The sequence below is a fragment of the Sorex araneus genome, chromosome 2, assembly GCF_027595985.1.
Source record: "Sorex araneus isolate mSorAra2 chromosome 2, mSorAra2.pri, whole genome shotgun sequence".
Classification (NCBI taxonomy): Eukaryota; Metazoa; Chordata; class Mammalia; order Eulipotyphla; family Soricidae; genus Sorex; species Sorex araneus.
The window spans coordinates 134,394,551-134,409,900 of NC_073303.1; the positions used below are offsets into that span (position 1 = coordinate 134,394,551).

The window sequence follows — 15,350 nt, forward strand, 5'->3', positions numbered from 1 at the left end:
CTGCTGTATTTTGTAGTAACCATTTTCTTCTGAACTGTTCCAGCAAAAAAGGCAACTAACTCCTTTCTCTTCTCTTGCACTCACTTGGAAGTTTTAGTTGATAGTTGATTTTAGTTTAGTTGATAGCATGGACTGATAGAATTGGAATTTTATTTTTAAGGAATAGTCACAAGCTAACTTCCATTTAATCCATTTCCCTTTATTTTATTGAAATGTATATAATTAACTGCAGAAAATACTCTTCTTGGGAGTATACTGCCATAACACTTAAAGAGATTTTCCTTCATTCTAAACTAAATTACTGTTTTTATTTTGATCTGCCTTATTTTTATCTATTTCTGTATATTTGTCATGACAGTGCTTGTATCCAATTTGGTGTACTGAGAAAATAAACCTTCCATTTTAAACAAAACAAAACAAAACAAAACAAGAATATATCCTGTCTGCAGACTCATAAATCAATTACCCAGAATACATCCTTCTTCTGGGGTCTTTAAGTGCCATTTACACACCATTTACACATTGTACAGTATTCTTTGCATAGAGTTGTAATTGCTCATTTATTTATAACCAAGCAAGTACTGATCAAATATCTAACACATGCTGATACTTGCAAAACACTGGAGAAATGAGTAGATATAGCTTCTGTCCTTCATAATTTAAAGAAAACAGGTACTCTTTTGGAGAACCACGAATGGTGACAGTAGGAGAACATGGCCCTAGCGAGGGAGGAGAGAAAAAGGCTTAATGGAAGAAGAATGGCTGAACGGAATATTGAGAACTGTGGAAGGTTTTGCTGGACACAACAATGGAAGAGGTAGCACTGTGATAGAGGACCATGTTGTAAAACTATTACGGTGAGCCCCGAAGCTGAAGACAGCCTGGTATAGGCTGAAAAAGGGGTAGGATGGGAGCTGGTGAATGACTGTGTGTCATGGGAACTGGGGTCACAGGTGTGATAGCAAAGGAAAACAGGTTTTACATTTTATATACTTAATGACTGATTCTTTCAAAAGGGTATAGAAGAAAATCTCTGATTTTCAACACTGCTCTGTCCTAAAGGATAACCAGATTGATATATTTGTGATTATACTGTTGTCACTTTGTAATTTTACTTGATTAAACAATTGTTATTTTTTATTAGTCAGAATGATTTATTAAAAGATTTATTTTTAATGTGAGGGACCAAAAACAGTATCTCTTGCTGTCAGGTAGAGGGATGTCAAACTGAAATTTAGGAGGAAATGGCTGATAGTCTATCAAGAGGGGATCTTGAGCATTAAACTAGACTGAGAGTTCTATTAAGCAATGTTCTGGACTTGACCTCAATGCATGGTGTGGAGTAAGACAGATCTCTAAGTATTTATCGTATACATAGCAGAAATCTTGGTGAGGGGTCAGGTCTGACCTGAGGTAATAGGTCCTGGATCAGCTGCCCCACCACACCAACCTTTTAGTCGCCCCATCCTTTCATAGAAATTCCTCTGTAGTTCTTGGAAAGAAACATACAGATGTAATATTCTCATTCCCAGCTAAATTGAGTATAGAGGTTGGGAAGACAGCTTTATAGTAGTAGCCATTAGCTTTCAGTATAAAAACTGGATTTTCTAAGCAAATGACATTTCAAGGTGATGAAAAACCATTATTTGGATGCAAATCTAAACTACTCCTTGAGTGAGTTCAGGAACCTTCTCCCCAGAGGGATGCTCAGCTCCTAAAACAATGTGCACCTCCCCAAGGGAGAGTGCAAGTTTTTAGAAGCCAAGTTCCTCTTCTCCCCACTTGGACTCTGAAATCCTACTCATTCCATCTTGCAATTGACAAAGCACACGGGCTCATCAAGGAGAGCACTGTACTCACAAGTGCAGCCAGGCCTGTCATGGAACGTGGCTGCAGGCTGGCCAGGAAATGGATTACTGTTGGAGCAGGAGAAACAGGACATTTTGCTGAAGCAAGTAGGATAGTCCCAGGAGGCCAGCAAAAGCTCAGTCCTGGCAGCCCCTCCCGAAATGCAGAGAACTACCAGGCAAGGGCCACTGGTATCTTCTGATAACTGACTAGGATGTGCCACTGAGAAAACAGCCAGTTCAGGGAGGGAAATCAGTTTTTCATTGTAGACAGGAGGAGGAATGCTGTTAAGTGGAACAATTCAGAGTCATACTAGGTTATCACGTGGACAGGAAGCTCTTGTTTCTCATTCTTGAGGAATGAAAGCAGATGAGACTGAAGCTATTATTTTGCAACAATCACCTCACCAGCAGCTACTGCTAGACAAAAGCTAAGTGTCTCTGTGCCCACGATGAAGCTACAAGGAAGGCAAAGATCATCATGTCTTGCAGAAAGAAAACACATAATATGGTGCCCTTCCCTGCCCCCCCACAATAAATATGAGGTGGCTATGAGCTACTGTTTGTAAGATGCTCCTTATCAGTTTACAAAGCAAGTTCACACCTGGCCAAGTCATCATAATTATGCTCTTGAGATTAGATGGTGAACTGATTCATTATGGCTAAAAATGAGGTTAAAATGAGGCCAAAGTTGATTAAATAATTTGCCTAGGACTACACAATAGGATGTATAACTATAGCCGATTTCTTCTGATGCCTCACATACACTACACGACTAACAGCCTCTTCATGCATCGGGAAACAGGAACATTATTAAAAATCATGCAGGGAAAGCCAAAGGAAATCTTATTTCTGGCTCAGAGTTAAAGATAAGACTTTAATATAAATTCCATAAAAAGTAGATTAGCTCTATTTCGGGGAGGGAGTTTGCTATCCTGTCTTGGTAAACACTAGTTGAAGATCAAGGCTGGTTCAGAGAGAGCTCTGAACAAGGCTGGCTGTGGCCACACTGGCATGCAGAAGGTCTAGGTCTGACCCCAACAGTCTCTGAGAACAGAGCCTGAGTAGTGAGCATCCCACCCCAACCCCAACCCATCCAGCAGTACTGGGTGTGGCTCCCAAACAAACAAAAACCAAGTGTCCTTTAATGGAAACAGGGATGGGGCACACCAAAGGAAGAGTTAGGGGGATTTCAGGATCTCTCTTCAGTGCAGTTGAGCAGAGAAGACTCCCCTCACTTGCTAACCACAGTTCTCAAACAGCAGAGATGGTAACTCTCGGAGCAGGAAGGCTGGCTAATCCACCTGCATACACACAGAGCACGGAGGGCAACTTGGGACGCAGATAGAGGGATCTTAAGACCTCGGAGAAGAGCTAGGGCATTAAATAAATTCAAAGTGTAGAATTTAGCATCGCTTGAGCAGTGCCCCCAAAGGAATACAGGAAGAATCTAAACCCAGGTCAAAGGCCAAGAACACCAGAAACTCCCGTAAAATGGAGCAGACTCCATCACTTGGAAAGAACCTCATCAGTGTGTCTCCTGCTGAACTAAGAGAATGTCCACCCACAGGTCTGGGTCATGTCCTCTGGAACAAGAAAGTCAAAGCAAGTCTCCTTCTCATGGTGCAGCTCAGTTACCCGAAGGCAGTCTTTGCCCTCTGAACGTCTCCATGCTCTACACTGTGGTCTCTTCACCTCTCCTTCAAATACTGCGGGTCTCATGGCACTTTTTACTCCCCTGGTGACATTTCAGAGATTTAAGAGGACTCCAAACTGCCAAGTTCAGATCCTTCCATGTGATTCACTCATACCTGTGACAGGTGTGGTCTGAAGAGCTTTGAGTCCAATGGAGCTGTTAGTCCCCTTGACCTGTATGCTATCCTTCTGTGAGCCCAGCCTCTGGGGAACACCCTGGCTATTTTGGCAGCAGTCACACTGTTGTATTTCCAGTTCAGTAAGAACTCCAGAATTTTATTGTTTTCCAAAAGGGTTGAACTAGTCGGCATTCCCACCAGCAGTGTAGAAGGGTCCCTTTCTCCCCACAACCTCTCCAACAGTGGTTGCTTTTGTTCTTTTGGATGTGTGCCAGTCTCTGTGGTGTGAGGTGGTATCTCATGGTTGTTTTGACCTGCATCTCTCTGATGATTAGTGATGTAGAGCACTTTTTCATGTGCCTTTTGGCCATTCGTATCTCTTCCTTGGGAAAGTTTCTGTTCATTTCTTCGCCCCATTTTCTGATGGGGTTGGATGTTTTCTTCTTGTAGAGTTCAACCAGTGCTTTATACACCATTGATATCAACTGTAGGATAACATAGATTCAGGTAGTTTAGGTTTATTGGGTTACTCCCGTCACAGTGCTCCCATTCCTCTGTGTTTATTTGTAGCTTCTTTCTTAGTGTTCTGTTGACTTGTAAATAATGTCTTTCTCTTCTCCTTGAGTCCTTTGCATAGCTTATTCAGAGCAAGTCCTTTTTGTATGGACAAAGAAAGACATTTATTAATATGCCTTTGCAATTGGGATTTAATTGGCTTTGAATATTATTAATTCCCGGGCATCTGCTTTCTTGACGGTAGCCTTGGTTGCCCTCACTTCCTAGCCCTCTAAAAGTCAGGGTCCCAACGGGGGACGAGACGGACCCAGGGCAAGCGGTAAGTTATGTGCTACCCTGGCATCAAGATGGGCCTGGCCAAAGTGCCTCATTCTTAACTATAAGAGTCTGATCATGGACAAGTGCTGTCATGATCTTAAAGTAATGACGAGACTAGGACCCTGCTAGGGATAGGAAAGACTAATCTGGCCTGAGCACTGTAGTCTGAGATTGAGATGACCCCAGGAGAGCAATTCTAAAAGTTTAATGCATCTCTTGCTATGCCCATACAAAACGATTAATATTATGAATGCTTATATGTTTGTTGGACAAGGAGAGGAGAAACACAAGCATGAGATTTCATCAATGATGGGTCCTGCTGAAAGAGTATCTGTCCTAGAGAATAGGTGTTCTGCTACATTGTAGATTCCAGGCTCTGGCCCAGCCTAGTCTTTGGGATGTAGATTTCAGGTGCTGCCTAGTTTGTAACTGACAATGTAGATTTCATATGGCAGCCCAGCCCGGTTTTTGGTATGTAAATCAGAGTGCTTTCAGCCCAAGGGAGGCTTCGGTTTCGGTTTTGTATCTTCTTTCCGGAGGCCTAGATTACTGGCCTGCAGATACAAGAGAATAATGTTGCCTCAATGTTCTTCCTGTGAGATCTTTTGAGAGAGGGGGGGGGAGAGAAGAGAGAAAGAGAGAGAGACAGAGAGAGAGAGAGAGAGAGAGAGAGAGAGAGAGAGAGAGAGAGAGAGAGAGAGAGAGAGAGACTAGAGAAAGAGAGAGTTGGAGTAGATCCAGAGAGAGGCCTGATAAACAGTAACAAGTCAGCAACCAGCTGGGTCCTTGTTCTTCCTTCGCCTTTCCTTGACCACCGGCCATCCAGATCCAACTCTCCCTCGGCGAGCTTTAGTTTTTTACAATCAACCCCTTATCTGATGGGTACTGTGTAAATAACCTTTCCCATTCTGTTAGAAAAAATGAGGTCATGAAGTTTGCATATAAGTGGATCAGCATGGAAAGTATCATGCTAAGTGAAATGAGTCAGAAAGAGAGAGACAGACATAGAAAGATTGCACTCATCTGTGGAGTATAGAATAACAGGAGTCTAACACCCAAGAATAGTAGAAATAAGTACCAGGAGGTTGTCTCCATGGCTTGGACGCTGGTCTCTCATTCTGGGTAACTCAGAGAAGGGAACACCAAGTAAAATGTGATCGGAGGTCATGCGGGGGGAAGGGTGATGCGTGCCGAATGAAGACTAGAGACTGAACACAATGGCCACTCAACACCTTTATTGCAAACCACAACACCTAATCAGAGAGAGAGAACAAAAGGGAATACCCTGCCATAGTGGCAGTGTGGGGTAGGGGGAGATGGGACTGGGGAGGGTGGGAGGGATGCTGGGTTTACTGGTGGTGGAGAATGGGCACTGGTGAACGGATGGGTTCTCGAACTTTGTATGGGGGAAACATGAGCACAAAAATGTATAAATCTGTAACTGTACCCCCATGGTGATTCACTAATAAAAAATTAAAAAAATAAAAAATAAAAAAAAATACTGAGCATTACTATGGGAGGCCCCTATAATAAATATATAATAAAATATTCAAATAAAAATGCAAAAAAAAAAAAGAACTCCAGAATTTTAGATTTCTGACTCTAGATCTCCTCCTTTTCTGTGTAACTGCATATGAATAGCAACCCCAATCCAGAGGTGGCTGAGGAAGCAGCCAGGGTTGCCCAGGTGCTACCCCAGGATACAGGTTGGAACGTAAAGGAAGAGAAGGGAGATTCAAAGACTAAAGAGCACAGCTTGGTGAGACCGAATTGCTACTTCCTTATACCTTTCCATGAGAAGGGCTTGGTTTTATATATTAAAGAAATTTATATATATCAAAGAAATTATTTTTTTAATTAAATAACTGTGAGATACACAGCTACAAAGTTGTTTATGATTGGGTTTCAGTCATAAAATGTTCCAACACCATCCTTTCAACAGTGTACATTTCCTACCACCAACGTACCCAGTTTTCCTCCAGTCTGCCTCTGTAGTCTGCCTCTGCAGCAGGCACTGTCTTTCCTTCTCTGTCTCTCTCTGTCTCTCTCTGTCTCTCTGTCTCTCTCTATCTCTCTCACCTTCTTTCTCCTCTTCTCTCCCTCCCTCTTTCCTTTTGGGCATTACAGTTTGCACTACAGGTACTGGAAGTTATCATGTTTTTCCCTTTACCTACTTTCAGCGATAGCACAGTGGTAGGGTGTTTGCCTTGCACGCGGCTGACCGGGGTTCGATTCCTCCGCCCCTCTAGGAGAGCCTGGCAAGCTACCGAGAGCATCTCATCTGCACAGCAGAGCCTGGCAAGCTACCCGTGGCATTTTCAATATGCCAAAAACAGTAACAACAAGTCTCACGATGGAGACGTTACTGGTGCCCGCTTGAGCAAATCGATGAGCAACGGGATGACAGTGACAGTGACAGTGACCTACTTTCAGCACTTAATTCTTGTCTAGAGTGATCATTTCTAACTATCATGGTCGTAACGATCCCTTCTCTATTCTAACTACCTTCTCCACACAATGTGTGGCAAGCTTCCAACTGAGGGCCAGTCCTGGCTCTCGTATGTACTGCCCTTCCATAACAGTTTCATACTACGGTTTTCAGATCCCATAAATGAGTGCTATTATACCATGTCTCTCCCTCTCCTTCTACTCATTTCACTCAGCATGATACTCTCCATGTTAATCCATTTATAAGCAAATTGCATGATTTCATTTTCCTGATGTCAAATTACACAATAGTATTACACAATAGTGTAGTACTCTATTGTGTAGATGTACCATAGTTTCTTTATTCAGTCATCTGTTCTCAGGCACTCAGGTTATTTCCAGATTCTGGCCATTAAGAGCTCATGATTGGTATTCAAGAAATGGGTATTAGTTGGATAAGTTAAAGGCCTTATAATGGTAAATTTGCCATTGGTGGGCCATTGACCCAAATGTTGACTATCTCTTAAGGGTCAATTAACTACAGCTGTCCTAGAACTCCTAAAATTAGTTCCAAAGGGAATTTTTGATCTGCACTCACCTGTCCCAATGATCATACAAACTAGGGTCTGTAGGGAGCCCCCAACGTGCTGGGATAAGCAATAGTCAGAGGAAGAAAAGATCATCTAAAATATAGGAAAGGATAGACTTTTGGAAGCAGGTTTACTTATTAAGTCTAAGTGTCAAAGTTTTCTACCTGCTACTTTCTACCTTCTACTAGAGAAGGGAAACATTATGTCCTAAGGACAAATCATCTAACTGGGGAGGTAGGCTGCAAGTGAAAAGATTAAGGCAATTTAATCACATGCTCAGCAGTGGTGGGCCTGGAAAATCCCTGGCTGGTAAACAGAGTCTTGTGGGGAGATGAGATTTGAGTGGAACTCCAGACAGGTTTTAGATAATTAAAAACTATTGGGACCACTTTCCAGAGAAAAGGGGCAGTACAAATAGAAATTTGGAAGGATAAAAACTTCTTCCATGTGTCTTGGGACAGTGAGGAAAAAGTGAGGTTGGAGCAGAGTCAGCCAGTATTAAAAGGGAGGTGGAAGACAGGTGATAAAGCATGAGAGTACTTAATTGGTGTTAATTGGTGTGTGTGGGTGTGTGTGTGTGTGTGTGTGTGTGTGTGTGTGTGTGTGTGTGTGTGTGTGTCCTTTGCCTATGGACCAGTGATTTCACAAACTGTGATTATAGGCCTCTATGAGTAAATATACTTTTGGTCATGCACTTCCTAGACAATTATATACCTGTGCTCTGTAGCATCAGAGCCACTAGGTTATAACAATCACAGGCACACAACCAGATTAAAACAATGAGATAAATAGATGTTCCTTATTTTCTTTCTGTATCTCAATAACCTTTTTTGCATACCTGAGCCCTCTTGTCCCACGCCCAGTTGGGGCCAGATGAAGGCAGGGTTTGTGGAAACCCAATCTGTAGAATGTGGCCAGGGTAAGAAAAAGCCAAGCTAATGGTCTACAGCAACTGTCAAGGTCCGGGTGATAAGAGAATGTGAAAGAAAACATGAATTGGGGGGTTTTGGTTGTGATTATTGTGGGGGCCACAGGCAGCAGTGCTGAAGCCATAGGGCCCTCCACAGTATTCAGAGAGTCAGGCCATGCCAGTAATGGAACTCAGGGCCTCACATGTATTATACAGTTTGAACAACACTTCCAATTCTAAGCAAGGATGATTTTTAAAAAACTATATGTTATTTTTTAATTAAAAATTAAAAAACCTTTTTTGGGGGGTTTACAGTACATTAATAATTGGGCCACAGTGTAGTACAGTGGGGAAGGAACTTGCTTTGCACATGGCCAACCCGGGTTAAATTCCTGGCATCCCTTATGGTCAGGTGTAATTCTTGAGTGCAGAGCCAGGAATAACCCCTGAGCATAACCAGGTGTGCCCTCCACCCCAAATATGGTTTCTAATAAACATAATTCTGACACCACACCAATTACCATAAGGCATCTTCTCCCCAACCCTGGCCCACCCCCAACTCAATTATGTGTGTAAGTTCCCCCACTTTGGATCTTTGTTGCTGCCCTCTATGTATCTTTAAGTCCTACATATGAGATTGGAGGAGATCATTCTTTATCTGTCCCTCTCATATGGACTGACTTCACTCAGCATGACACCTTTTTACTTCTATCCACATTGCTGCAAACTTTGATTTTGTTTTAAGAAAAGATGACTTTTTTGGTTTGTCTGTTTGTTTTGGGGCCACATCTCAGTTTACTCTTGGCTCTGCACTCAGAAATTTCTCCTGGTAGTACTTGGAGTTACCATATAGGATACTGGGGATCGAACCTGGGTTGGTTGCATGCAGGCCTAGAAAAATTATATATTTATTTTTGAGGAAGGTTTTGGGCCACATGTGGTGTGCTCAGGGATCACTTTAGTGGGGTTCAGTAGTGATCTGAGCCCTTGGGGTGATGGGGACCAAACTCAGATAGGTCATATGCAAGGCAAGCCCCATGCCTATTTCTTTAACTCCCTGAGAGGATGATTTTTAACAAATTGTTATATGATGTAAATTTATTTTAAAACCTACACCAGCATAAACAGACATGTAGATTTGTAGATGATGGTAAACTAACAGTGCTTAGTAAAGCAAAAGAAATAACACATGCTCTGTAAATAATCTGTAATCTTAAAAGTTGGTCACTTAGCACATGATCAACTTTTAGGTTTATTGATTCAGTTCCTACTGAATCAATAGCTCAGACTATAAATGTAATACTCAAAAATGTGTTAATTAACATAAGAAATATTAGAAATACTTTGTTGATAGATAAATGTTGTTTGATAGTTGTATTTGGCTAGGAGGGTTTTTCTGTTTGTTTTGTGGGGGGTGGGCACACCCAGTGGTGCTCGGAGCTTCCTCCTGGTTCTGCAGTCAGGCATTACTCTTCTCAGGGTTCAGGGGACCATATACAGTGCCATGGATTGAAGCTAGATTGGCCATGTGCAAGGCAAGTGCCCTATCTATTGCTACTATTGCTCCAGCCACTGGCTAAGAGTTTTATCAAGGTACCTGTTTCTACATAACTTCCATATAAGAATGGGTGAGTTCAGGGCCTGGAGACATTAACAATTTAAGTTTTGAATTTTAGTAATAGTACAGCAGGTAGGGCATTTGTCTTGCATATGTCTGACCCTGGGTTTGATTCCTGGCATTCCTTACTGCCAGGAGTAATTCCTGAGTGCAAAAGCCAGGAGTAGCCCCTGAGCATTGCCAGGTACAACCCTGCACCGCCCCCAACCCCCCAAATGAATTGGTGAATTCAGATCACTAAAACCTTTGCAATGGCACCAAAAATCTCTCACTTTATTTGCTCATATGCAGCCATAGGACTCTATGGCTGCATATGAGCCATAGGACTCTGTCACCTGAGTCAACTAGAAAATTCTGCATCCGACCATGTTAACACTTTCTCAGTGACCCTGTAGTGAGACAGCACTGAAGGCAGCGCCTGTCCATAGCAGTGGACTGGCTTTATGATCCCATGCCTACAGGGCTTCTGGAAACCCTTCATCCTTTCTCTTATTTCTTCCCATCGCTGTTTCTTTCTGTCCAAAGGTTCCTGATAATGTAACACTCTCAAAATCTGTGTGCCTCCAGCACATGCCACAAGGATTCATGTTATTAGACTGGAGGGTCCTCTATGATCCTTCCTGAACAGTAGACAAGATATATTTTGTTTTGTTTCTGAGCTGCACCCAGCTGTGCTCAGGGCTAACTCCTGGCTTTGTGATCAGAATCACTCTTGGCAGTGCTTAGGGGTCCTTATGTCATGCTTCGATTGAAGAACTAGGATCAACCATATGCAACGCAAGTTTGCTTTTCCCGTTCTGGTTCCAAGAAAGGATAATCTGTTTGGTTGGCTTTGGGGCCACACACAGTGCCCAGGCTTACTTCTGGCTTACTTCTGGTTCTATGCTCAGGGATCTCTCCTGATGGTGCCAGATATCAAAGAGAGGTCAGGTGCAAGTACTTAAATTCCAGTACTATCTCTATGACCAATAGAAAGGATAAATTTTTAAGAAAAAAAATTTATGGAATTTTGAGAGTGTGTGATCAGGCTGGAGATAAAGGAAAGCGAGTGAGAAGTGGTCAGAGGGGTATACTTTGAAAAGTTAATACAGTGCCAATGAGTGCCAAACTTCCATCCACAGACTGGAAAAATGGAAACAATGGACAACCTTGAGGAGGAGTTATCAAAACCATCAACTCATAAAAAAATTCTTTTGGGCAAATTAGGGAAGACATTTAGAAGGAAAGAAGAAAGTCATGTGAGTTAAATTTCACTGTCTCTCTATTAGCTGGAATTTCAAAACTGGAGTTATTATAATCAAAGTGATGGTGAGGCAGCTTTAACTTAAGAGCACCCATCATTTCCTTCTAATTCCGGGGCCAAGTGGAGAAAGACCTAAATGGAGCCATTAACAGAACTGACCACAGAAGTCTGGCGGAAACAGAGAAATTTGTCATAATGAGAGTAGGGGGTGGGGGTCGGGGTACAACCAAATGAGTAACATGGATGAGAAGGATGGATATGAAAATATTCTGAATTATCTCCCTATAGTGGTACACATATATATATATACATACATATATATATATACAGAATTCTTGGAAGAGAGAGAGAGGACCAGCTCTGTCCTGTAAAGGACTATTTCCCCAGACTTTGCAAACCCTAGACCAGTTCAACTCATTTGACCCCTTGCAATGATCTCACTGGTCCCCAGGACAGTCACTCAGGCCAATTTCAATGGCTTGTGTTCTGTTCCCCATGTGTGGAGGGGATATGTACCAACCCCCATAATTTCTTGTGGTGTGGTACCACACATTTTGCCCATTCCCGTCCTAATTTTTAACCAGCAATTTATAGACATTGCAAGCTAGCAATCTATCTGAAGTTCCAGAATAAAAAATAATTTTCACTTTCAAAGATTTAATTCTTTGATTTAGTGGCAAAATTTGCTTCAGGGCTACCAGAAACATTTCAGTTATGGTCCAAATTCCACTTGCCTATAGGCTAGTGGCCCAGCTTATGGGGCCAAGTTTTTTTTGTCTTGGATACTTTTCAACTTTCATGCATGTCACAATCCCAAGAGAGAGAAGGCATGCTTTATAAGGACAAAAAAAATGTTGCCTTAACACAATCAAGTAAGGATTAGAGAGATAAGGAGGTAAGGTGCTTGTCCTGTACACAGCGGACACCACTTCAATCCCTGGAATTCCATATGGTCTCCCAAGAACTACCAGGAGTAGCACCTCATGTGGCCCCCAAATCCAAAACAATCAAGGAAATGTTTTCTTCATGCCTATTCCTAAGAAAAAACAGAAAGGAGGGCCTTGTGGTGATGGTAACTTCTGAGTGTCACACTTGCTGTGGTCCTGGGGGTGGCACTCGGACCTCCCAAGTGAGAGGCAGGTGCTGGATTACTGAGCCACATCCCCAGAGAGGTAGAGCTCTTCAGAACCCATAATTAACGGGAAACAATCCTACAGGAGGGATGAGATTTGGCACAAAGTGGAACATGGCAGGTCAGGGCCAGCCCCTGGGAGCTGCACGGATGTGAGACCCAAGCAGAACTGCCTCCAGCACTCACCACTTACCAGTTTGCTTTTGACCAACTGTTCTATTGCACTGACAAGGTCTGCGGCAGTAGGTACTTCGGCGGAAGCCTGCCGAGCTGCTAGCAAAGAGGAGGACTGCAAGACATCGAGCAGCAAAGGAAAAGCAGGTTAGCAAGGAACAAGGCGGAGTGATTAGGAAGCAAAACTGCAAGTGCAAGCTCAAGGCAGGCGAGGGAAGCAAGTGAGGAAAGAGGGAGACAAGGGGGGTAGGGTCATGGGGTAGCAGAGCAGGGTCACGGAAGCGCTACTGAGGCCGGCCTTGGGAGGAGCTGAGTTCTAAGGAGACCATGAGGCAGCAGCAGCCCCCACTGACCACAATGGCTAGAGGACGTTGGTAACCAAAGGGCTGCCCCCGCTGTTCCGAGGTAAGAAAGCTGGGGCTCCCTACTTCAATGTGCCTAAAGAAGAGAGATGCTTGTTTCACTGAGGGGGGATCTTCAATATGGAGTGAATCCCTCCTAGCCCAGCTCCACTGCCTTAAAAACAGACAGTTCTTATAAGATGTCCACACTGGTACCCTGTTCTGCAGGGTTCTAGCAGGAGGATCAAGTGCACCCAGACACAATGGGGACACTTAAAGTTCTTTTATATGATTGTAAAAATGATTTTCATCACTCTACTCTGCCAGAAGTTTCGGTCTATTTTGGTTTGCTTTTGTTTGGGGGCCATACCCAGCATTGCTCAGGGGTTACTCCTGGCTCTGCACTCAGGAATTACTCCTGGTGGGTTCATAGGACCATAAAGGATGTCAGGGATCAAATCTGGGTCTACTGCAATCAAGGTAAGCGCCCTATCTGCTGCACTATCACTCCAACCCCAAAGTTCAGTTTTACCTCTCCAAATATCCCAAGAAAGCAAAAAACAGAAACCAAACAGCAGGACAGAGGGGTCACTGTATCTAAAAGGGGTCACTGTATCTACCGGTCACCTACTTTGGGCTATGACAAGAGGGCAAATGTCTGAAAATATTTCTGCATTTTCAGTTAAAAATCATTCAGAAGCATTATAATATCCATTCCCCTACACACACACACACACACACACACACACTCACACACTCTGTGTTTCAGAGTGAGTGGGTTCATGGTATCAGTTTACTTCATGCAAGGTGGCTCCATGTATTTGGAGAAGCATGCTGAGCACCCCCCCTCCCGCCCCACCCCCGGCACACAAACACACACAAACAGACACAGACACACAAACTCATATTACAAGGAGAGATCTGGAAGACAGCAGGCTGGGTCTCACTCCCATCTTGGGGTGAAGCACAGGCATTTATGCCTCCGGAATTCCAGGATAGGCATCATGCATGCTTCCTGCTATTCCTCTCCCCAAGTCAGAGTCCAGGGCCACTGACACCACCTCAGGAGGGGCCACAGTAGCACCGTCATCGTGAGTCACAGAGAGCACAACTACAGCTTAGTCATCATCCTACCTCTGAACGTGTGCGGTGTGTGTATGTGGGGTGTGTGCATGTGGTGTGTGTGTGTGTGTGTGTGTGTGTGTGTGTGTGTGTGTGATGTGTGTGTGGCGGTGGTGGTGGTGGGGTGTATGTTGTGAGTGTGTGTGTGTGTGTGTGTGTGTGTGCGCATAGGGGGTTTCTAATGTCTGCAGGTTAAGAATCCAAATGCAAAGCAGAGAGAATTAAACCCAGCCCTGAGATCTCACCAGAAACATTGCCACGGTATTCTTGGAATTGCGTGCTCGGCAGTATGGTAGGGATTTGCCTCTGCCATGCATGCTAGTGCTCCACCTTAGAGGAGGTGCCCCATTGCAAGCCGAGTGCTTCAGAGCGGGGCTATGCAACCACCATCACCACCCACAAGACTAAAAATTAAAACTATTGTTTCGACCTCTAGGGCTCAATGGGCCAGGAGAAAACCAAACCAAAACACAGAAAACAAAATAAAAAATGCAATGAGTTGAAAGTTATAAAGAAAGTGAGTGGAGCAGCCAAAACAGCTCCCAAGCCTCGCTCTGTGCCTACAAACATATCGGACATGCGTCTGCTCCAGAGCAATCTGGCTGGTGGACACCCACACTGAGCCTTGGCCTGCTGGTGAGTTGGGGAATTCTGAAGAACTTGGGCAACCTGGCAAATCAGTTTTCCCACTTTTAACACAGCCTCATTTCTTTGCAGCATCTCTATCCCCTGTGCTGTGTGGGCAGAATTTCCACAGCACCAGACTTGACAGGAAGTTGACTTGATTTGGACTTTGGAGTTGAGCATAGTGAAAACAATCGACTGAAAACCCAGGTCATACAGTCAGGTACAATGAACTAACCATGACCCGGACTGCTTTGCACTCTCTTTTTGAGAGAAACAGTTCCTCTTAGAATCTGCTACTTCCAAAGACAGAGCCAATACCCTGCACTGCAGGCTGAGACACTGGGCAGAACCCTGCCCTGGAAATCCACACACCATTCCCAGGCCCAGAGCAAAGTCAGACCTGTAGGCCACTGCTGTTGGGCATCCCAGTCAAACCCAGGAGGACTCCAATCCACACGGACCTCCATGGCTTGAGAAGCGAGAGAGCCACTCCCCACCAACACACAAACGCAATCCCATCTAGGACATGGTGCTCCTTCAACCTACCATCTCGTCCTGGGTGGGGTCGTTGTCGAAGATCTTCATAGGTGGAGGGAGAGGTGTGTGTGACTCTTCATCTGGCTCATCTTCACCCCAACCTTTCTTGCTCTTCTGGAACAAAAAAACATCAT

General features: G+C 43.8%; 1 protein-coding gene across 23 annotated transcripts in view; it reads right to left on the minus strand.

Moving 5' to 3' along the window:
* The window catches only part of KALRN (kalirin RhoGEF kinase), an 809,955-nt gene that overhangs the window by 91,419 nt on the left and 703,186 nt on the right, over positions 1-15,350 (minus strand). For 16 of the 23 annotated variants that reach the window (XM_055128078.1, XM_055128085.1, XM_055128079.1 and 13 more), the window contains 2 exons: positions 15,226-15,330; positions 12,609-12,704 (listed from right to left, as the gene is read on the minus strand). In XM_055128078.1, the coding sequence (XP_054984053.1) occupies positions 12,609-12,704; positions 15,226-15,330 (201 nt within the window). The remainder of the gene's footprint in view (positions 1-12,608; positions 12,705-15,225; positions 15,331-15,350) is intronic. The other 7 variants (XM_055128081.1, XM_055128074.1, XM_055128095.1 and 4 more) reach the window with 3 other exon arrangements.